Here is a 24,039-nt window from a genome sequence, read left to right as displayed (position 1 = left end):
AGCATGCTGATTTTGTGCATGTATCTTTAAATGCAAATGAGCTACTGGCTATGGAAGCTTGTTTCCGCCACAAAATAAAACATTTTAAAAGATAATTGCGACTTTTTATCTCACAATTGCGAGTTTACATCTCACAATTCTGACTTTGTTTCTCAGAATTGCGAGATATAAAGTCAGAATTGCGTGAAATAAAGTCGCAATTGCGTGTTATAAAGTCAGAATTGCGAGATATAAAGTCAGAATTGCGTGAAATACAGTCGCAATTGCGTGTTATAAAAAAGTCAGAATTGCGAGATATAAAGTCAGAATTGCGTCTTATAAAGTCAGAATTCTGACTTTTTTTCTCGCAATTGCGACTTTATATCTCGCAATTCTGACATCTTTTCTCAGAATTGTGAGATATAAAGTCCAATTCTAAGGGAAAAAAATACGTTTTTTTTTTTTACCTCAGAATAGTTTATATCTCACAATTCTGATTTTATAACACGCAATTGCGACTTTATATCATGCAATTCTGACTTTATATCTCCCAATTGCGACTTTATTTCTCAGAATTGCGACTTTATATCTCGCATGCAATTGCGACTTTATTTCTCACAATTCTGACTTCATATCTCGCAATTCTGAGAAAAAAGTCACAATTCTGACTTGATATATTGCAATTGTGAGAAAAAAAGTCAGAATTGTGAGATAAAAAGTCGCAATTATTATTATTTATTATTCAGTGGCGGAAACAAACTTCCATAGCTGGCTTTCCAGAAGAGGACAGAGCCTTTACAGCTGGGGCCTCAGACATTCTGCCAAAAAATAAATGATTTATGGGGATTCAAAAAAGGAGTGGGTGGATTTGTACACACACTGCTGATATATTTGTTCAAAAACCATGTAAAAGTGAATATTGCATAATAAGTCCCGGTTAATTTAAAAAAATTCAACATTATTTTGGGTAATTGTCATTTGAATTTACACTATGGTTCAAAAGTTTGGATTCAGTAAATTAAAACATTTATTTAGCAAGGATGCATGAAATTGATCAAAGTGACAGTAAAGACATATATATTACAAAAGATTTCAATTTTAAATAAAGGCTGTTATTTTAAACTTTCTATTCATCCAAAAAATCCTGAAAAAAATGTTTATCATGGTTTCCACAAAAATATCATGCTTTCTAAATTGATTTAAAAAAATAGGACTGTACAATAGGACTGTACCTGTAACAAAGCAGAACTATGAATGGAATGAAATTCAAACACCATTCATATTTAATAAACTTTTATTTTATGGACTTTGGCAGTGTACTTAAGATTGACTAAAGTGTTAGTAAAACAAAAACAAACAAAAAAACACACTAACACAATGATGAACACTCTCAGCCGTTTATTTCATCAGGCTTGTTGTCAGTGAGGAACTCTCCATGCAGTTCAATAAAAAACTCAATTCATAATGCCTAGAAAAACCTTCACTAAAACACTGACATGTGAAACACCCTTCATTATGCTTTCTCACTTAAATACATCAATGCATGATGCAACACACATCACAACTGCATTTTGACCCTATGGGGGCTATAAATACAAAACTATCAACGGATTTATTTGATACTGGCCAAACTTGGATGGGCCTACTCTGATCTAAATCACAGATCAACTTGTAAAACCTGTTATTGGAGAAAAGAGCGATTTCTTCAAAGTTATTTTCCTATGTCAGTAAAACACCAGACATCTCAAACACACCAAGAGCATGTCCATCTATTTCCTCTAGGGGGGTTTGATTTGTCAACATGATTCACGTGCAGTGGAGTTTATTAATTGCAAGAAAGATTTCTAAAGGGAAAATCTTAGCAGTCCAACATAAAACTGCTAGGAATGTGTCAGGTCCTTCACCACTACATAAAGTCGAAAGCCAAAGCATTTCCTGGTGTGAAATGAACCGGAGGGTCACATTGCACAGGTCACTTTTCCTGAGGCTGGTAAGTAAAGAGTGACAACTTGAGGTGTGTGACAAGAACCCATCTTTCAAATTCATGTGACCCATCGTGAGTGTCTTCCTTGGCCAGACGATGTCAGTGGCGTTAACCATCCGTCCTTGATGACATCAGAGATTATGGCCATGTGATATGTTGAATCTTTTTCTTTGAATCAGGTGACTTGATCTCCTTCTGCCACAAACAAATACAAATAAAAAATAAACTTAGAATCAGACAATTCACAACCAAATCTCACTCTTACACCTACATCACAGATTTCCATGGTGTTAGTGTCATACTCACAGCAGTGTCATGTTCTCCGTCGCTGGGGGACGAGCGCTTTAGTTTAGACGTGGTGTTGTTTGAATGTAGCGAGGAGTTGGCAGCGTTCGAGTGGTTGCAGGGGCTTTTGGGACTGGCCCCCGGCGACGACACCGGCGTCCTGTTAGAGGAATTTGAGGAAGAGCAGTTTGTAGAGGTCCCACTGAGCTTGCGTATGGGGTTCGTGAGACTGATGCTGGAAACGGGGGGCTTTATTCGGTCTGTGGTGACAGGTGCTGCTGAAGTATCAGCTTTCTTCAGCTTCACACCGCCTGTGTTAGTAGAGCTGCCGTCAAACACAATCAACGGCCTCTTCCTGCCACTGTCAGCGCTTGAACTGAAACAAAACAGAGTTATATTATATTAATAAGAGAAAACACGTTGGACAGTTTCATGCAGTTACACAACAGTCGTATGACTACTTTCTGTGAACAGAACAAAATTTGTTGTTTAGTGTTCACACACACACACACACACACACACACACACACACACACACACACACACACACACACACACACACACACACACACACAAAAAGACTTTCCCACTGCTGGTCCTCTCAAATCAATTTTTCTTTTAGTCCACATTTTCAGAGTTTGTATTAAGTTTAGTTAAAATACATGAAACAAGTTTTGTCATCAAACCAGATGTGAAGCACTTTTGAATCTGAACACAGACGCAACATGAAACTGAAGTTGTGATAGTGTTTTCTTCCCTATTGTTAATGTAAAAAACTGTAGGGCGGGACTTTAATTTTGTCCATGGGGAATTGATTGGATGGTTGTGGCTGTGATGTCATGTGAGTGACAGGTTGATCCCACCCTCACGCCAGTAAACATCATTAGAGAATGATTAAATCTTTGATTAAAGATTACAAGGGCACAAGAACTCAAATAAATAAATAAATAACAATGTGGATGGTTAAATCGCTTAAAATAAATACTTAGAATAAAAGAAAAGAAAAAAAGAATTGACCGTTTTGATTTCATGGAGAAAGTGGAAGATTATAAGTGATTGATACTTCAGTCAAATATTTTTGGAATAATAACTGTTGTCCAGGGCAACACTGTATAACTGATCACTCATCTGGGAAACTGCTTGTGTTCCTTCTGTACAACTAACATGATAATAGATGATGATAAAAATAGATTATAATAACAGACATCCCACCCTGCAAAAACGTGTATCCGTAGCAGCAAGGGTGTAACGATAAATTGTTATGCGATATGTATCGGTGGTGTAAACGACATTAGTCAGGATATTTAGTTTTGTCCAAGGCTCAGGTTGACTATTTATAAGGTACAGTTCACACAAAAATGTAAATTCCGTCATCATACCCACTCTCACGTCGTTTCAAACCTATACGATTTTCGTTCATCTTCGAAACACAAATGAAGATATTTTTTATGAACCTTGGAAATTTATGTCGCTCCATTTAAAGTCAAATCCTATAAAACTTAAGATACAAAACAAATGTAAAAAAGATATTGTAAAAATAATAAAGCGGTCTATGTAGCCCCGCCCCATTTTTCAGCGCTGCGCTCGTTGTCTTTTGACTTCCGGTCTGTATTTTCACAGCGATATTGCGTATTTGGGTGATTCTCCAACTACAGGCACTTTTGTTGTCCCTGGCCTTTTTTTGTAAATAAATAAACAAACAAGTGCACAAATAAACTGTCATTATGAAGTTCATGCTCCAACATCATAGTAACCACCAAATCTTGCCCCTTTTTTCTTTTAAAAATGCTTTTGCATGGCTGTTTATTAGCAGATTTTGCAGTTTTATGCTTGTCCCCAACCCAGACTGGCCCTCTTTGAATGTTAGAAAATTCTATTAAAGGATCGATTTAAAAATATTTTTTAACATGTTTGTCTTAAGGACAAATAAAATAATATCATACCATCGAAATTCCATATGTATATCATAATTTTAAACTATTTTTGGAATGAAATACGTCTGTCCCCAGGTTTTCCGTCATTTCCACCTCCCTCAACAAAATCCACTTTAATAGATCCATCTTAAATATTTTATTTACTTGGTAATCATGGAAATAATAGTGAAAAGGACGTATTAGTTGAAGATGAAACTTCAGGCACATGCGCTCTTCAGCACAAGAAAATAAATCAAGGTAAGTCAAGCTTTTATACAGAATATTTTTATTCAGCGTCATTTCCACCTTGGCTGTAGTTCGGTTGAATTATGTACAACAAATATGAAAATAATGTATTTATGTTTATTACGAGTAAACAACATAATAAGTCCAAAAGTAGCTAAGCCTGACATGAGGGTGTGCTAATATTGCAGAAAAACTGCTAAAATGTCATTTCCACCTCCGTCATTTCCACCTCTGAGAAATTTGAGGCGTAGATTTGGACATGATATATGCTGTTTTTGTGCGCTTTTGGCATGTTCTCATGACATATTTGTGCTTTTGGACTGAGAACTTTATATATCACGATTCCAGTACACTCTAAATGTATTTTTATTTATCTATATTTATATGAATGTTTTGAGCAGGTTTATATAATTTGCATATCATTTGTAATCATTATTTTTAAAACTATTAGGTATACTGTTCAACTCATATATGTTAAATAATAAAATACATGGCTAAAAATATTTTGGACTGGCAATTTAAGTAAAAATAAACAGAAACAATCTTTCCACCATAAACCGTCATTTCCACCACTTTCCACCACTACAGTTTTTAAGAAAAAATATAAGAATAACCAATGATGTGGATCTAAATGTATTTTAAAATAAGTAGTAATAGTTCATTACTTACAATATATGTGTGAGTGACTTATAATAAACATAGACCTGAGTAAAAATGAGATGCTGTAGGCAAAAATCCCAACTTGTGGCAACCCGTGGCATTTAGCAACTTTAAATGAAAATGCATTAAGTTCATGAAGTATTAATATTTATTTTGTTACATGATTAGGTAGCCACTGATGTTGTTGACAGATACATAATCTTATATAACAATTTTACAATATTATATTGTAATAAAATACATAAATTGAAAAGTGGTGGAAATGACATGGCTCTTCAGAAAAACTGTTAAAAATAATAATAATCCATGGAATTCTAAAACTGCCCACTGTTATATTGTGTTAGAAGACAAATGAATGAAGCTAGGAAGATTGTTTTAAGAGTGTTTTAAGAGAGTGAATTTTACATAAACTCACAGTGCCAAAAGTGCTTCTAGTTGGAGAATCACCCATTTATGAATGAACGGCTCGTTTTAAAATCTTCCCGCATTTGTTAAGACAAATGCTTTAAACATTACAATCCTCATGATAACTTTCGTTAACTTTACATTAAGTAAATCCACATAAAAAGCTAATTACTCCTGGACAGCAATGCCATAGGAATATACAGAGCGAGCGACCGCAAAAACGGAAGTTCAAAGACAATATTCTAAAGATGGCGGCGCCCTCGTTTCTCTGGCGCATAAGGTCTATGAACAGATTTACAACGTAAATACGTTACTGTATAAACACGGACTTTAAATGAGTGCGTGACGCGGGCAAACAACATGAGAGTGAGTAATTGACAGAATTATTATTATTTTTTTCTATGAACAAACCCTGTAAAGTTTGGGAATCGTCATTTTGATACGCTTTGCGATTAGAACTGTGACTGACTGTATATTGAAGCGCGCACACCCTGGAGCGGCGCTCTCAAAGTGAACGCGCACACATCATTTGAAATCATACTTGTCATGTAAGTGCATTAATAGCGGGAGAGGCGGGACAGCATTATCATCTGATCATAAAAATATGATCATAAAATTCTGACCTGTGTGAGTGTGAGAGAGTACAGTACCTGTGCGCTCTGCTCCTCTCCATCCTCCTCCCCCAGCGGCTGCTGGGCAGATCTCTCTGCGGGAGAGGAAGCACATGTCGCAGGTACAGACCTGTCAGCCGGTCGCGGTCCTCATGATCACCCACTGCTATCTTCCTCTAAAACACAACGCAGGCATGACTCGTTTGCTGCTGTTCAATGACTGTTGATGTATTCATTCTTCAGATTTCAGGTATACTGTCTGATAAATGTATACTATACAGAAAAGACGCACGGAACAAAAATAACCAAATTATTATTATCATATACGTTAAGGAACAAGAAGGTTATGCGATGTGGCCTACAGTAACCCGACTGGTTTCATGTGGCTCCGAGTCTCACCTCATGTAACATGAGCTGAATGAACTCTTGAGAAAGGAGCTCTGGGTGAAGCAGAAGGTCGATTTTGGAAACATCTCCAGCATCTGATGTGGGGTTTCTCGTTCTGTCACCCCTGTGCGACGCCATATTTCTCAGTCCATTTCCGGAAAACGCAGGAAAAAGTTCTCTTGTTCTGCGCTTATGTGAGAGACGTTTCACATCACATGACCATTACTGCCACCTACAGTACAATGTGTGCTAGGGCAGAAAGACACCTCAGCTAAATAAAGAACGACTCGATGACTATGTATGACTCAATTGTCATGACTCAAACCTGACGAAGTTATATCATATTTATTGTGTAAAATAAGAGTTTGTTTCACTTATTTCAGCCATCTACAACTCTGCTCTTTTGACATTGACATCAGCCTTGGCAACCAGAAGATGCATACATTTTTTTTATTTTCAGTATTAACAGATATGAGTGTTGGCTTTTATTTAGGCATAGTTCCCAAATTACTGATAAACAAACCTAATTAAAATGGACAATCTGCATTTCTTGCTTAACTGACATTTATAAAAGAGAATGCACTCCAAATGGCAATTTCAGGAATGGTGAAAATACTAAATGAGAGTATGTATAATGGTAGTTTTATGCAATTTTCATAAGCAGAATTATTCAGTTGAACTTGACGTGTTGTCACGATACTGGAATGTACAACTTTGATACAATACCTTGAACAATATTGATATTCAATACCATTTTCGATACCACAGGGAAAACTGCCATAAAGATATTTTTATTATTATCTCATAATTCTTTGATAATTTGGGTAATTTTGTTGCAATAGCTTACACACAGGAGGCTTTATTTGAAACTTTGAACTAAAGTAAACCATCAGTAATGAAATAAAAACAAATTAACAAATTGCAAAGGATAGCACAAATAAAAGCAATTGAATAAAAAGATGAAATAAACTAACAAATGAAATAAACATGGCTTTAAGTTTTTAAGGTGGGTCTAACAGTAGTATTCAGGTAAGAAATACTAAAAAAATGAAATAAAGTAATCAAATATAAAATAACACGGTATAGTCTTCACTGTAAAAATAGAATAATGCTTACAATTAAAGTCACAAAAGTTATTCAATCAAGAGCAGCGAGTGATTTTATCTTTGTCTTTTGTTCTTTGATTAAAGGAATAGTTCACTTTGAAATTAAATTTTGGTACGTTTTAGCTTACCTCAAGGGCATCCAAGATGTAGGTGTCTTTTTTTCCACAGTAGTTTCAATTTTGATATTTTTAGGTCAAACCGTTCTTGTCTGTCAGTCATATAATGCAGGTCTATGGTCACTGTCTCAAAGAGCATGCACAGAGTCCAAATTAAAACAATTCCTCATCGTCCAAATTAAACAATTCCCCATCGTAAGTACACATTGATGCCCTAAGACACGAAACGAGCGGTTTGTGTGAGAAAACGAACAGTATTTATATCGTTTTTACCTCTTATACACAGCCACGTCCAAGTGATCTGAGGGCGCAAGCGCATCCTGGTGTGTGACGTGTGCGCAGACTGGTGCATAGGTATATATACACTAGATGCCGCCTTGGCTACGGCAGTTCATTGGAACGAATGTCTTTAATGCGAAATCTAGTGTATATAAATCTATGCACCAGTCTGTGCACACGTCACACAGCACACGTCACACAGCAGGAAGCGCCCGCGCCCTCAGATCACTTGGACGTGGCTGTGTATAAGAGGTAAAAACGATATAAATACTGTTCGTTTTCTCACACAAACCACTCGTTTCGTGTCTTAGGCCATCAATGTGTACTTACGATGGGGAATTGTTTAATTTGGACGATGGGGAATTGTTTTAATTTGGACTCTGTGCATGCTCTTTGAGACAGTGACCATAGACCTGCATTATATGACTGACAGACAAGAACGGTTGGACCTAAAAATATCAAACTTGAAACTACTGCGGAAACAAAGACACCTACATCTTGGATGCCCTTGAGGTAAGCTAAAACATACCAAAATTTAATTTTAAAGTGAACTATCCCTTTAACAGGAGTCAAAGTGTATTAGGCTGCTGTCACTTTAAGAGCTAATGCACAGATCCTATATACTGTTTCATTTACGTTTAAAAACTGACTGTGTTCACCTGAATACTCACCAAGACAAGCATTCTGACATCACTTTGTGTGTTTGACCGTTGACTGCAATAAGCCACAAAATAGAGCTTATATCTCATATAAGCCACTTATAAATATCAATGAGTAGAATTATGCGAAATACCTGCAACCCCGCGCTGAAATTCAGCACCTGTAACATCAACACTATTCAACGGGAGCAAATGAGAGGAGCGATTGAGAGGAGACGGGTTTGTGGTATAGTATCAATACTGCATAAAAGGAGTACTGGAACCGTTTCCAATATTTCAACATCGAAATATCAATATTTTTGACAACACTATATGAAAACTGCAAAAGCAAAATTCTTCAGTCAAACTGATGGTCTTGGTTTAAAGTAGTTATAAGCTAGATGTAGCTGGTTTAAGCTGGTCTTCCAGCCTGGCCATCTAGAGAATTGGCCAAAACCCCTAAACCAAGCCTTCTAAAGCTATGACCGGGCTGGAAGACCAGCCAATCAGCTTAGTCTGGTTTTAGTGGTTTTTTTTTTTTTTTTTCAGCATGGATGCAATTTCACTTTGGGCATTACAAAATGTGAATGTAAATAATGACCACAAACAAAACTCCCTCACCTAATCATGAATAAATTCTACCAAACATGTTCATTAAATCACCAGTTTAGATACTTTATTTGCCAACCTGTAAAACCTTTGCCAACTGAAATAAAAGAAATTCAGTTCAGGACCCAGTTCAGGAATATTGCTTTGATGAATTTCAGACAGCTAATGCTTTTTCCTTCATCACTGCAGTCTATGATAGGAGGAGGTATTTATCAAGTACTCAATAAGCGTCCTCATCTCCATGGGATTTCAAGGACACAGTCCCTTGAAACCAAATGTGTCATATCTAAACATCTTTCATTCTTGGCTTGTCAATTTTAAACATCCTTTGGTGCGAATCCTAGACTGAAGACTGGGTCTCGCTGCTGCACACATAGATGTTGCTGGGTCTTATACGCCTACGGCTTCGTCCGGGAATCTTGGGACAGAGATGACAAGTCTTGGGCATAAAATCCAGACAGGCCTCACGAAACTTTCGGATTCTCCAGCAATATATCACAGGGTTGAAAACCGCTTTTAGGTAACTCAACCACAGCGCCCCGATGCTGACGGGGTAAAACGCCGGGCTGAGATAGAAGCGTCTGCTGAACACCGCCAGCAGGCTCACCACCGTATGTGGCAACCAACACACAGAGAAGCCGATGAAAAGGATGAGGATGGTGGTGAAGGCCCTGGTTTTGAAACTCATGTCCACGTTGACTTGGGGTCGCTGAAGACCGGTTAAACCCAACTTGCTGACAGGGTTGATGGCGACACTGCCTTCGCTGGTGTGATTGTGGATGCGCAGCGCGTTGCGCCGCACCGTGTTGAGAATACACAGGTAGGAATACAACATCACACCGAATGGCACGAAGAACACCGCGACGGCCAGCAGAACCGTGTAACCCCGGTCCGCCAGTGATTCGCTATATCCCAGAATGCATTGCGGCACTTGTGCGCCGATCCCGGCCGTCCTCCAGCCGATCACGGACGGTAGGGACACGCAGAGCGACAGAGCCCATGACGCGGTAATGAGAATTTTCGCACGATGTGGCGTTAGCTTGTCCTGCCGCTGGACTATAATGAGGAAGCGATCGACGCTGATGATTAGAAGGATGGACACACCTTCCAGAACAAATAACCAGTACAACATGACGGACACGCGGCAGAATCCCACTCCGAAGCTCCAGTCCGTAGTTGCGAGAGTGACGGCGGTGAACGGCATGCATAGCAACGACAGCATGATGTCAGAGAAGGCCAGCGTGGCCAGGAGCAGATTAATCGCTGAACGCATGGCCGGTTTCTGATACACTATCAGACACACAATGGCATTGCCGAGGAAACCGATGGTGATCATGAAGATCATGATGGCAGCCAGTGCCACCCTGAGAGTGGTGGGCATGAGGGCAGTATCAGCCTCTTGCGTCTCAGTTTCTATTGGTTCAAGAAGGCCACACCCCTCCAGTGAGCTGCCATTACAGACGAACATGGCAGCTGTTACCAGGTCTCATCCATTCAAGCCTGGAAAGTCATAGCTAAACCACTGCCATGGTTATGTGAGCTCCCGTTAAGAGAATTACTCTCCACACTGAAGACGTTGTAAAACATTACCTGCAACAGAAGACCAAAAGTGTGAGTTATATTAAATAACAATACAAACTTATACTAGCATATGATAAAAAAAAATAATAATAATCAAATCTAACATAAAGTTTGTATACTTTTACTTTGTATACTTGTAATCGCGATTAATCACATACCAAATAAAAGTTTGTGTTTACATAATATATGTGTGTGTACTGTGTATAATTATTTTGTATATATAAATACACACACATACATGTGTATATTTAAGAAAAATTTGTTATTTATATATAATATAAATGTATAAATATACAGTATATACATGCAAATATTTCTTAAATATATACATGCGTGTATTTATATATACAAAATAATTATACACAGTACACACATATGTAAACAAACTTGTATTTTGGATGCGATTAATCGTTGTGCAGCACTAATATATATATATATATATATATATATATATATATATATATATATATATAATTAGGACTATCAGTCCTTTGGCTAGTGTTACATTATATGATCATGCTCTTATTCATGCAAATGCTTTTAAACCATTCAAGTGCGATAAGAAACAAAAGAGAACAGTGCAGCACTGATGAGCAATATGGTGAGCATCTACAAACCACAATCATCGTGTTTACAGATGAAAGAGGGAATGATGCTCACTCAGAGGATGCTGCTGTTGCCATGGTTACTCTGGGTTGTTCTTTGCTAAGGATAGTGCAGATATAAAGGGGGATGTAAATTCCAAAAATGCATCATATTTTTCATGTCATCATCTGACACCTCCATTGCCCTAGAAAAGACACATAGCAGGACACAGTTACACATGGTTAATGCAATATATTTTCTACTCTGTGTTACATTTATCAAATTGAGAGGGACAGTTGACATTAGGGTGGCATATATTGGGATTTTTCTCATTCAGGTCTATAAATGCTAGTGACAATCTATTTAAAAACTCCCATGTAATTCTCATTACATATACAAAACAATACTTGGGGAAAGATTTTTGGGTATACAGTGTGGATGAGACAAACAGACAATGGGTACAGGCGAGACATTGTGGACAGAAGCATATGAATTAAGTAACAGAAATATGCAGGATGTTGTTATGTAGAATATGTTAATAGTTGTTTTATACCATATGTAAAAATATAAATACATAATAATGGACCAGTGGAATAAAAATGGAACCAGAATAAATATAGTATGACATACAGTATATAAATAAATGTAAATATGCGAATGAACCATATTTTGGTATACTTAATGCAAGCTCACTATGAGCTGACAACAATACCTGTCTTTTCAACCTGGTAAATAGTAAAATGTTTAGCAGCAACACTCTGCTGTTTTTCAGACCTCAATGTGTTAATTAACGCTGGTGTCCATGTTGTCACCCATAGACTAACCATCAACTTAAGTGTTAGAAACTAGAGACTGACCAATATTGCTTTTCTGACCAAATGCCAATAATGAATAATTGTATGTTGAAATGTCCAAGTGCCGATATAGAGAACAGATATTTTTATTGTGTTATTTCTGTTTTTCTTTGGACAGAATCCGAATCACACCGTGTTGTTCGTTGGCCAGAGGAGGACTGGTCCCCCGACTAAGGCTGGTTTCTCCCAAGATTTTTTTTTTTCTCCATTCTGCCGCCTGATGGTGTTCGGTTTCCTTGCCACTGTCGCCTCTGGCTTGTTTAGTTGTGGACACTTAATATGCAACAATATTTTTGATCTGACTGCACTGACGCTGTTGTATGAGAACTGAACTGAGCTGGACAATGAGATCATTTGTTGCAGAACTGCTTTATAGATGAAATGAACTAATTTAATAATTGATGACGAAATGCATCATTTTCCTGTTCTCACTGTAAAGCTGCTTTTGAAACAATCTGTACTGTATAAAGCACTATATAAATAAATGTGACTTGACTTTACACAATGATAAATAATATAATAATCATATTAACAATAAAATAATATGCATTATTATTATAATTTGTCTAACCTGTTTAGTAGCAAAGATGGTTGATGACCCTTAAACTGTTGTTTATTTTCATGGCACACTATTACATTTCTATTCCTATTCGATCATGGCACAATATATATGTTTACATGCTTTAAAGCAGGATTATGTAGGCTACAGCATTTCTATAACACATATCATTTAAGCACGAATGCTTATGCGTAAACATTATCCAAGCTGTTTCCTATTCAACAAACAGTAACGTTAATATTGGGTACCATTGTTTAAAGAAAAAATTCCCACGAGATGGAATTTATCGGTGCAGCTAATTCTACAGAACCAATTTAATGTAAATATCAGTAAAGAAAAATAATCTAAAAACAGGCAATCTCAAATAGAAAGGCTAAAAACGAAGAAATTCACATAAAAAGCAAGCAAACAAATGTATTCAGAAAGATATGTAGGTTATTTATAAAGATATTATATTCATAACACAATTATATAAAGCAGCGGATGTGGCAGATTGAGACAGAACTGCTAGAATAATTGTTTACAAATGCACAAAACATTCAGAACTGAATATTTTCCAATAGCAGTTATGCATCACACGATAGGAAACAAATAGGCTATATTAGAATTTAATTATTTCGAAAATGTCTAAGCGTGATATGTATGACAATTGGTATCACTATCGCACCCTTGTGAATTATGCATTGATCACACGATACATGTCACTGATGGAACATTTCAGTTCACGTGCACTGGCGCGCTGAGCAGATGTGATGTAATTTGCACAGCCAAATTGTGTGATTTTACCTCTTTATCTTCTGAAGTCCGTGTATCTGTTGGGCGGTGAGCCGTGACAATCCAAAATAGATGAAGGACAAGATGTTGTTGTGGCTGCCCGTTGTAGTTTTGATTTCAGTTAGAGGACTGCCATTGTTTCCACTGATGCGATTTCTTGCTGCATGAAACACATCCGTCGGGGCGTGGAGCTCTGGAGGTGTGACAACGGCAATCAATCACAGGCGGCTAGTATGAGCTTCATCCTTGAGGATTTCAGAGGTAGCCTACGGATGACAAACTGCATCAGGAGGTCTTTGACGTTCTCAGAAGAATAAAAGCTCAATGGTTCAACCAAGGACCCAGCCTCTAGCTAGTTATCAATAATGTTTTGACTCAAATTGACTGCGTTGGGTTTTTGAGTTACCCTGGAAATCCAGAGTTCTCGCGAGAGCACAATTTGAATTTAAACACCTTAATCTTCTCCACTTTGTCACAGTAAAAAAAAAAAAAAAAAAAAAAACGTTGGGTTATTTGTTTAACCCGACCGTTAGTTTACACATTATTAGTATTTGAACTTTGTATTCAAAGAATCCTGATGTAGCCTATCACGTTTTCCCCAAAAACATTAAGCAGCACAACTGTTTTAAAAATTGCTAATAAGAACCCAGATAGCAATTACATGTGGGCCACATGTGGGTATTATCAGGCACATATGGCCTAGATGTGGCATGGCTGAACAGATATGGGCCAAATCGTAGCCATATTTGTTTTGCCATAACTTTAAAATCTGCGGGAAATGCTCTCTTGGTTCACAACTGATTTTGAGGTATATGGCCCAGATAACAACGAACACATGAGGACCATATGTGGTTGAGCTATGGCACACAGTGAGAAACACCGACTTGTGGTAAACATTTGGCTTATACGTGGAAAAACACAGGAATAATGAAATCAAGTGCGGCAAACATCCGCCGTTCCACACCTCAGGTTGCTCTGCATCTTCCCTCCTATTGGTGGAGAGAGACTACGGCGCGAGTTTAACTGCGACGCTGGCCAGCTGACGCCTTTTACTCTGCTTTCCTCACGACTGTGTACATTCAGGTAAGTGATGTTTTGGCATTTTAAAGTCATATAAATGAAATATGCAGCATTATGTGTCAATATTGCATGTTATTATGCGTTTAGTTATTCGTTCCATCGAGGAAGGGGTTGAACTAGCTAATATTTTCTTCAGTTTACTGCTATAACTTACAATAAAGTTTAATGTAACTTAACCGTTAACTTAGGCTATAGCAGTTCGCTCGTTTGCCGTTTTAAATTAAGATGTTTTTGTTTATAAATCAACAGCTCACTGTCGTACACAATAAAATAGTATAGTTTGTCATTGTGTTGTAGCCTATTTGTGAATTAAGGCGACGCGGTCCCAATGTCGGTGTTGGTGTTACTGTTTGTCAGAAAACCTAAATTTTGAGTTCACAATCATTCAACTAATCATAATAATATAAAAATGACAAGAATAAACACATTAATACGTGTGCATTATTGTATGTATCTTTATTTAACTCTGAAATGATATTCAACCAAGACTTTTTCTCATGACCTTTCCCTCTTTAAAATTAAAGTTGTAATGTTAACGTTAGGCTATTAGTGTCAAGTCACAATACCAAAATTATGACTTTCGATACAATACCTGAACATTAACATGAACTAATAATGAACTGCACTTCTACTGCATATATTAATATGTGTTAATGTTAATTTCAACATTTACTAACACATTCAATATAAAAAAATTGTACTTGTTAACTTTAGTATGCACTGTGAACTAACATGAACAAACAATGAATTGCTGTATTTCTGTTAACTATCAATTAATTGAGCAGCCATTCACTGCCATTATAAAGCTTGGAAGAGGCAGGACATTTTTATAATTACTCTAATTTCTCACGATATAGTTTATATACCATGCTATGGTATACTGTCATACCACCCAGCCCTAATGTGTGGTATGGGTGGAGCAATGACAATAATTTCCATATTAAAAACCTAGAAAATATGGTTTCAGATGGAGTAAATAATAGTTTATAGTTCATTTTTGAATATAAAAGCACTTTCATTTTAGGGTGGGGGTGGTCTATTTAAATGCATATTTCAACCACTTACACGATGTTTTTTTTTTCGTATCAGATTACCTATGTGGGTTTGGTTGGTGGCTCTGACCTGGATAACACCATGTGGAGAGTGCTGAAAGGCACTTTTACAACTGCTGTGGCACGTTATGAATTGGAGAGAAGTCAATGGGAAGATTGGTGTCCAACGCCTGGTCGTAAAGGAAGTTGTCATTGGTGAGACCTTTTTTAGAAGTCACTTTTATTTGTATTGCACTTTGCACAATTCACAACTTTTCAAAACCGCTTTACAGAACAATGTATTTTTATTTCTGTTATCTCAGTATCGAACCAAACAACTTTTTTTGTCATTACCTGATCACATCCGTGGCTCACTTAGCCTAAGTGACTGCATTTTTTTATTTAGAAGTTTTATGTTTTGTTTTTAAAGAAAGTTATTTTTTATATATTGCGAATCATATTGTTTCAATCATACATTTTAAAGCTGTAATCACAATATAAGATTATCATTCTGTCAAAGTCTCATACCAGCGCATGCCTACAACTTTCTGTATTTAGTTCATTATCACTGTGTATTTAAAAGGTTAGTTTACCCAAAAATGAAAATTCTGTCAGTAATTACTCACCCATGTTGTTCCACCCCCGTAAGACCTTCGTTCATCTTCGGAACACAAATTAAGATATTTATGATGAAATCTGAGAGCTGTCTCACTCCTCCATAGGCTTCTCTGTTATTGAAACTTGCCAGCCCAGAAAGTTAGTAAAGACATTGTTAAAATAGTCCAAGAATACAGTGGCTGAACCTTAAGTTTATCAAGTGTCGAAAATACTTTTTGTGCGCAAAACAAGCTAAAATAAAGACTTTATTCAATGTAGTGTAACAGCACAGCGCTTCTGTGTTGTACGTCAGAACGTAGGCTCACGACTGGCCAGCATCCCACACATGACCAGCGTCGGCCAATAGTGAGTCTACGCTCTGACGTACAACCCAGGAGTTGGAAAAACTTGAGGGTAATTACAGATAGAATTTTCATTTTTGGGTGAACTAACCCTTTATGTTCCTCCTTGCATTCAGTACTTGGCCCATTATTGTTTGTGTGTTTCTGCTTCCAAATTGTCTCGCATCATTGCAGATTATTTTTTGTTAGTAAAAACACTTATTTTTGTAGACTCTGTCTTTGGACTAAAACATGACATTAATGCTATCTGTGTTGGTGTGTTTTTACATTAGAGTGTGCATGTCTTTTTTTTTTAAAAAAGAAGCAGAATACATGCAGTGATGTAAATTTTATCCGGTTGTTGGTGCAAAAGTATTCTAAAAATCGAAATAATTTGTCATAAGGAATTACAGTATAATTCTGGCCCACATATTGAAAAATACAATTTGCAATTCCTTTTGAAAATTTACTGGAAAAAAACTTTCATACACTGGTAATTCAGAGGTGTTTAATTTGTTAATAATTGCAATTAAAATATTAAAGGATATTTACATTAATGATTTTTTGTATTATCCTGCAGCTCTAGCTTCCAGGTTGTATTGCTGCTAACATTATTTAAATTCTTCTTTATTGCAGGTGCAGTCAGGCAGAATCCCCTTACTGGAAAAGATCAACACATTGCCGACCGTCATTGGGGACTTCTCTGCACATCAACACACTTCTCAACTCTTTACCTTTCAAGTTTGCTTTAACTTTCTCAATTTCTCTTTAAAGTTCTCTTTACCAACTGTGATTTATTTGTATTACTCTCATTGGACTAATTAAACATAACATTAATACAAGCTTTGATCGAGTGTTTCGAACTTTGTTGTAAAAAATTAGCTTTGAATGCTATTTATATTATTAATTTGTATTCTTGAATGTTTTCAACTGAATTCTACTTAAAATAAGTACAACTGAGTAGCTGTAATTCTATGTATTCTTAAATGTTTTCAACTGAATACTACTGTAATTATTAAATTCAACTCTGTTGCTGTAATTATATTTATTTTGTTAAATGTTTTCAACTGAATACTACTGTTATTATTCAACTCTTGCTGTAATTATATTTATTTTTATGAAATGTTTTCAACTGAATACTGCTGTAATTAAGTACAACACTTTAGCTGTAATTATTTAAATGCTTGTCAAAATAAATAGTTTTGAGTCCATTTGTTGTTGAGTGTTTAATTTACCTGTGAGTTAAGACTTTAAATACTGTCAGCTGCATGTGGGCCACATAAGGGCCGTTAGATTTTAACAGAACTCAACCGTACTAAAGTTGCATACCAGGCCCACATATGGGCCACATGAATTTGTAGTATTTGGCTCATGTTTGGTGGAGTTATGGCAGTCCTTTGGTTCAGTTCTGGCAAAGGAGATGTGGGCCATATTTGGGCCGGCAAACACAAACTAATCTGGGCCACAGCTCAGCTGTTTATCTGGCCCACATCTGTGCCAAAGGTAATTTGCTGACTGGGAAATGTCGCAAATCAGCCTATTAGAATGATTTCTGAAGGATCATGTAACACTAGGGGTGTAACTGTAACCACCCCAATAGAATAGAGTGAACGTACTCGGTTACTAACGTAACCTCGGTTCTCTCTAGAAGAGGGAACGAGTACTGCGTTTTATCAAAACGCTACGGGAAAAGTCTCTTTTCACGAAACACTGAAGCAAAAAATTATCCTTTAATTTTCATATATGTAAAACGCGTTGCGGCAGCAGCAGTCAGCTATGGCGAGACGGCTTGCTCGCTCATTGGCTGCTCTGCGGCAACTGCTTAAGCCTATCGAGCGAGGCCTGAGATGACGTCAGGCCAATGAGGGCGCTTCGCGCCCTCCTCGCCACTTCCCGCCGAAACGGGCGTGGCTTACCTCTATAAAAGGAGCTCGAGAAGGCTGATTCACTTGATTTTGATCGCCGAAGCGAACCAGAGTGAACCGTACGCACGGCAGAGAACGCAGTACTCGTTCCCTCTTCTAGAGAGAACCGAGGTTACGTTAGTAACCGAGTACGTTCTCTTACGAGAGTTCTCTCGTACTGCGTTTTATCAAAACGCTACGGGAACCCCTTGCAAAACGCCGTGCGTGCTGGGATAAAAACACTGATCACCGGAAGCTATTTCAGGCACACAGTGCATAATCACCAGATTGACTCACACAGAGTCAGGGAATAAGGGTGGGAGCCTTAATTCCCTATACTGTAGCGTCGTAGAATAGACATGTCCACAGACGCAAGTATAACATCACATAGACAGGGTAGGGAACCTGAACTAATGTGGGAAATGTGGGTCTTACACAGTTCTGCCCAAGATAGTCGGTAGCGCATTGCGCATGGGTTTCAGTGGTCTGACTAGACGGCTGAACAGATTACACCGACAAAAGCTTAGCCTGTAAGGCGGGAACCTCTAGGTTATAAAACCTGATAAATGTAGACGGAGAGGCCCAGCCTGCCGCCGTACATATATCCTGTAGGGAAATCCCGCTGGACCAAGCCCACGAAGAAGCAACGCTTCTCGTAGAGTGCGCTCTAACTCCCTACGGGCATGGAATGCCCTTGGCAGTATAAGCCAGCGCTATGGCGTCAACTATCCATCTGGATAGACTTTGTTTCGAAACAGCCATTCCTTTGGAACGTCCACTGAACGAGACAAAGAGCTGCTCTGTCTGTCTGAAGACAGCAGAGCGGGACATATAAGCTCTTAAAACCCTAACAGGGCAAAGAAAACTCGAGTCCCCTTCCTCACTCGATGCCGGCAGGGCAGCCAGGGAAATAACCTGAGCCCGAAAAGGCGTGTTGAGGGCTTTCGGCACATAGCCGTGCTTAGGTTTGAGTATGACTTTAGAGTCATTAGGACCAAACTCCAAGCACGCCGGGCTCACAGAGAGCGCGTGCGGATCGCCTATGCGCTTCACTGAAGCGAGAGCCATCAAAAACACTGTTTTGAAAGACAAATGTTTGAGGCTAATAGACTGGATAGGCTCGAAAGGGGCACCTTTCATGGCCGCCAGGACCGTAGAAAGGTCCCACATAGGGACTGAAGGAGGTCTGGGTGGATTCAGTCTCCTAGCTCCCCTGAGGAAGCGGATGACTAAATCATTCCTTCCCAGTGACTGACCCAGCGTTGAACCGGAGAACGCTGAAATAGCCGCCACATACACTTTGAGCGTGGAAGGGGATCTGCCCTTATCCAACAGCTCTTGTAGGAAGGAGAGAACCTCCGTTACCTCACATTCGAGGGGTGAAAGGCTCCGAGCTGTACACCAGCCGGAGAAAACCGACCACTTTGAAGCATAGAGTCGCCTGGTCGACGGCGCTCTAGCCTCCGTGATGGTATTCATGACTCCCTCTGCGAGACCAACGGGTATCCGTTGAGCGCCCACACATGAAGGGACCATAGTTCCAGGTGTGGGTGCCAGATCGAGCCCCTGGCCTGCGAGAGGAGATCTCTCCTCAACGGCACTGGCCATGGAGCGATGTCTGCTAACTGCATCAGAACTGGGAACCATGCCTGGTTCTTCCAGAACGGTGCTACAAGCAGCACTGGGCATTTCGTTTTCCTGACCCGTTCCAACACCTGAGGCAGGAGGAAGATGGGGGGAAAAGCGTATAGCAGGCAGCGCGGCCACTTTTGGGACAGCGCGCTGTCAGTCTTTGAAAAGAATGTGGGGCAGTGAGCGTTTTCGCGGGACGCGAATAGGTCCACCTCCGCTTTGCCGAATCTCTCCCACGACAGCCGGACTGTTTGTGGGTGTAGAGACCATTCGCCCGTAGGAACGTTGTTCCTGGACAGTCTGTCTGGGCCCACATTCAGCAGCCCGGGCACATGTACTGCTCTCAGCGAGCGCAGGTTGTGCTGAGCCCATAATAGGAGGCGTTTCGCCAGCCTGTACAGGGGTATGGAATTCAGACCGCCCTGGCGATTTATGTAGGACACCACTGCCATGTTGTCCGAACGGACTATGACGTGTTGGTCCTTGATGTGGGGACAAAAACGCGTCAGCGCGTTGTGCACTGCCAGCATTTCTAGGCAGTTTATGTGTTGGAGCTTTTCCCGTTCCGACCATAGGCCGAAGGACGGTCTGCCCTCGAGCAGCGCTCCCCATCCCGAGGTGGATGCGTCCGTAGACACCATCCTCACCCTCGAGGAAGTCCCCAGGCTTACACCTGATTGGTACCAGTCGTTCGCCATCCAAGGCACCAGGGCTGTGACACAGTCCTGATCGACCTTGAGGCGTAAATGACCGGACACCCACGCTCTGCGCGGAACCCGCGCTTTCAACCAGAACTGCAGCGGGCGCATGCGGAGCAAGCCCAGCCGGAGAACTGACGATGCTGAGGCCATGAGACCCAGCATCCTTTGAAATTTTCTGAGCGGGGTGAAAGCGCCGCGGCGGAAAGACATCGCCGCGCGCTGAATGTTCAGCACGCGCTGTAGCGACAGCCGCGCTGTCATAGACTGTGAGTCCAGAACTATACCCAGAAACGGAATCGTTTGGCTGGGGTTCAGTGAACTCTTCGCCCAAATGACCGTGATACCAAGATTCTCGAGGTGATCGAGTAAAATGGCTCTGTGCTCTATGAGCTGCGATCGTGATTGGGCTAGGATCAACCAGTCGTCCAAATAGTTCAGCACTCGCATGCCTCTGAGTCTGAGAGGAGCGAGCGCTGCGTCCATGCATTTCGTAAATGTACGAGGTGCCAGGGACAAGCCGAAAGGCAGGACTGTATACTGGTATTTCTGACCCTCGAAGGCGAATCTCAAGAATCGCCTGTGATGTGACGCTATCTGTATTTGAAAATACGCGTCCTTCAGATCTATCGACATGAACCAGTCTTCTCGGCGAACATGCGCGAGAATTTTGCTGGTTGCGAGCATTTTGAAACGGCGTTTCACTAATACTCTGTTCAGTCGTCTGAGATCCAGAATGGGTCTGATACCGCCGTCCTTTTTGGGGACTAGAAAGTATCTGCTGTATATCCCCTGTTCGCTTTGAACTCGGGGAACAAGCTCTATCGCCCCTTTGCTTATCAGTTTTGATATTTCGGCGCGAAGTAGGTGTGCTACATTCAGCGGAACCGAAGTTTCGACGCGCGCTGTGAAGCGCGGAGGGCGTCGACAAAACTGTAGCGAGAAGCCTCTCTTTATAATGCCTAAGACCCAGTCCGAAACCCCTGGAAGCGCTGCCCATGCATCTGCATGGTTGGCTAAGGGCCGGATACAGAGCGCGCTCTGTTCGCCGTGCGACAGAGGTGCTATGGGGCTCACAAACATAGGCGTTATGCCTGCGGCATTTGAGGCGGGGGGCGCGCTTAATACAGCGGGCGGAGCGCTCGCCCTTGACCTTACAACAGTGTTTGGCTGAGTGAGGGGGGGCTGCGCGAGTCCCATGGGACTCATGTGTGCGAGTAGATGTGGGCTGTGAGCGGGCACATTTACTGCTTGGGGCGCGCTGCTTGTGTAAGCAGCGCGCGCGCTCACAGGTCTCGTTTTTACAGAGAGCCTGTGATCTGATAGACATAGTGTTCGTGGGCACTGAGTAGTGGGCACTTTTACTATGTGGGGAGCGCAATCGACCTGAGTCGATTTTATTTGCGCGAGCCCTAAGTGCAGGGCTGTGCTTGTGTGTAGGGATGGGCACTGAGAAGTGGGCATCGACACTACATTTATAGCACCATCGGCCGTGGCCGGGACACCAGAAGTACCGTGAGTAAGTGTGGGCGCGGGAGAGCGGGCACAGTTACTGCAATGAGTGCACTGTCTGTCTGAGCAGAGTGAATGCACACAGGTTTCGTCTTTACAGAAACCACAAGGCATGCAGAACATAGTGTTTGTGGGCACTAGGCAGTGGGCACGTTCACTATGTTGCGTGCGTGATCGACCCGAGTCGAATATATGAGCGCGGGCCCTGTGTGAAGGGCTGTGCTAGTGTGTAGGGATGGGCACTAGCAGTGGGCATCTTCTCTACACATATAGCATCATCGGCCGTGCTCGTGGGCAGCAAAAACACGTCTGCAGTTGCCTCTCGGGGAACAAACAGAGTGATTTGCATTCGGCGGCATAAATATTTTCTGCTGGCCGGCCTGGGATTCGAACCTCCGATCCCCCGCGCGCAAGTCTAAGAATCTACCACTGGACCACAGTGAAGATACATTGACAAAGTCAGCGCGAGTATTATCCGCACTGGCGTTTGCTTGTCAGGCATGTACCACGTGCTTGTGGGCAGCAAAAAACACGTCTGCAGTTGCCACTCGGGGAACAAACAGAGTGATTTGCATTCGGCGGCATAAATATTTTCTGCCGGCCGGCCTGGGGTTCGAACTTCCGATCGCCCGCGCGCAAGTCTAAGAATCTACCACTGGACCACAGTGAAGATACATAGACAAAGTCAGCGCGAGTATTATCCACACTGGCGTTTGCTTGCAGGCATATATACCACGTGCTCGTGGCCAGCAAAAAACACGTCTGCAGTTGCCACTCGGGGAACAAACAGAGTGATTTGCATTCGGCGGCATAAATATTTTCTGCCGGCCAGCCTGGGGTTCGAACCTCCGATCGGCCGCGCGCAAGTCTAAGAATCTACCACTGGACCACAGTGAAGATACATAGACAAAGTCAGCGCGAGTATTATCCACACTGGCGTTTGCTTGCAGGCCTGTACCACGTGCTCGTGGGCAGCAAAAAACACGTCTGCAGTTGCCTCTCGGGGAACAGACAGAGTGATTTGCATTTTCAGAACGCCTGCAAAATGCCAGAATGTGAGAAGAGTGGAAATCGCCCAGATTCAGCGGGGCTGAAAACACTCCATTCTCTTTTTTTCAGTGACGCGCGGGAACCGTAGAAACGGTGTTCGGTTGCAGGCAAGCGGGTACTACGCGCTCGCTGGCTGCAAAATGCATCTCTGCAGTCGCCTTCAGGGGACTTACAGAGCAAAGCATTGGCGGCATAAATATATATGCCGCCAGACCGGAATCCGAACCCCGGTCTCCCGCGAGGAGAACCTATAATTCCACCACTGAGCCACAGGGGGATACAGGCTTTGAAAGCGGCGTCAACATGTATTCTTCGGCGTTTGCTGGCAGGCAAGCGTGTAACAGACTCACTTGCTGCAATAATATTTCCAGTCGCCGAACAGGGAACTGAGAAATGTGAGAGAAAAGAGGTCAGACCGACCAACGGTGGGACTAAGAACACTCTTTTCTCCTTCGCCGGTGAATGACGCGTGCAGAGGCAGGGTAGCTTTTCTTGTAACGTAAAGAAAAACTAATCCCGCCGTCCGCTTCCAGGAAGGGCAGCCTCGGAAAGGATGCCTGGCGAGTCCTCAGAGTCACCGTAGGCAATTGGCTCGGAGCGAGCGCGAGCGCTGCATGAGAAGG

General features: G+C 40.8%; 2 protein-coding genes across 5 annotated transcripts; both read right to left on the bottom strand.

Moving 5' to 3' along the window:
* Nucleotides 1-1,362: 1,362 nt before the first annotated feature.
* cUnh2orf49 (chromosome Un C2orf49 homolog) lies at nucleotides 1,363-6,791 on the bottom strand. 2 transcript variants are annotated; one of them, XM_081368084.1, is made up of 4 exons: nucleotides 6,483-6,791; nucleotides 6,123-6,259; nucleotides 2,270-2,624; nucleotides 1,363-2,158 (listed from the first exon to the last, which is right to left on the bottom strand). In XM_081368084.1, the coding sequence occupies exons 1-4, from the start codon at nucleotides 6,606-6,608 to the stop codon at nucleotides 2,102-2,104; spliced, it is 675 nt and encodes a 224-aa protein (XP_081224210.1). In that variant the 5' UTR covers nucleotides 6,609-6,791; the 3' UTR covers nucleotides 1,363-2,101. The 2 variants fall into 2 exon arrangements, with proteins under 2 accessions (XP_081224210.1, XP_081224211.1); XM_081368085.1 differs by having other exon boundaries at nucleotides 1,363-2,155; nucleotides 6,483-6,629.
* A 2,364-nt stretch (nucleotides 6,792-9,155) lies between these two features.
* On the bottom strand, nucleotides 9,156-14,564 carry gpr45 (G protein-coupled receptor 45). Of its 3 annotated transcripts, none has more exons than XM_081367717.1 (4): nucleotides 14,536-14,564; nucleotides 13,584-13,764; nucleotides 11,460-11,589; nucleotides 9,156-10,808 (listed from the first exon to the last, which is right to left on the bottom strand). In XM_081367717.1, the coding sequence occupies exon 4, from the start codon at nucleotides 10,684-10,686 to the stop codon at nucleotides 9,559-9,561; it is 1,128 nt and encodes a 375-aa protein (XP_081223843.1). In that variant the 5' UTR covers nucleotides 10,687-10,808; nucleotides 11,460-11,589; nucleotides 13,584-13,764; nucleotides 14,536-14,564; the 3' UTR covers nucleotides 9,156-9,558. The 3 variants fall into 3 exon arrangements, with proteins under 3 accessions (XP_081223843.1, XP_081223842.1, XP_081223844.1); XM_081367718.1 differs by having other exon boundaries at nucleotides 9,162-10,808; nucleotides 11,417-11,589; nucleotides 14,536-14,562; XM_081367716.1 differs by lacking the exon at nucleotides 14,536-14,564 and having other exon boundaries at nucleotides 13,584-13,906.
* Nucleotides 14,565-24,039: the final 9,475 nt, after the last annotated feature.

This window comes from Scardinius erythrophthalmus (assembly GCF_964197995.2).
Source record: "Scardinius erythrophthalmus genome assembly, chromosome: 6".
Lineage (NCBI taxonomy): Eukaryota > Metazoa > Chordata > Actinopteri > Cypriniformes > Leuciscidae > Scardinius > Scardinius erythrophthalmus.
This window is presented reverse-complemented; position numbering and strand designations above follow the sequence as displayed.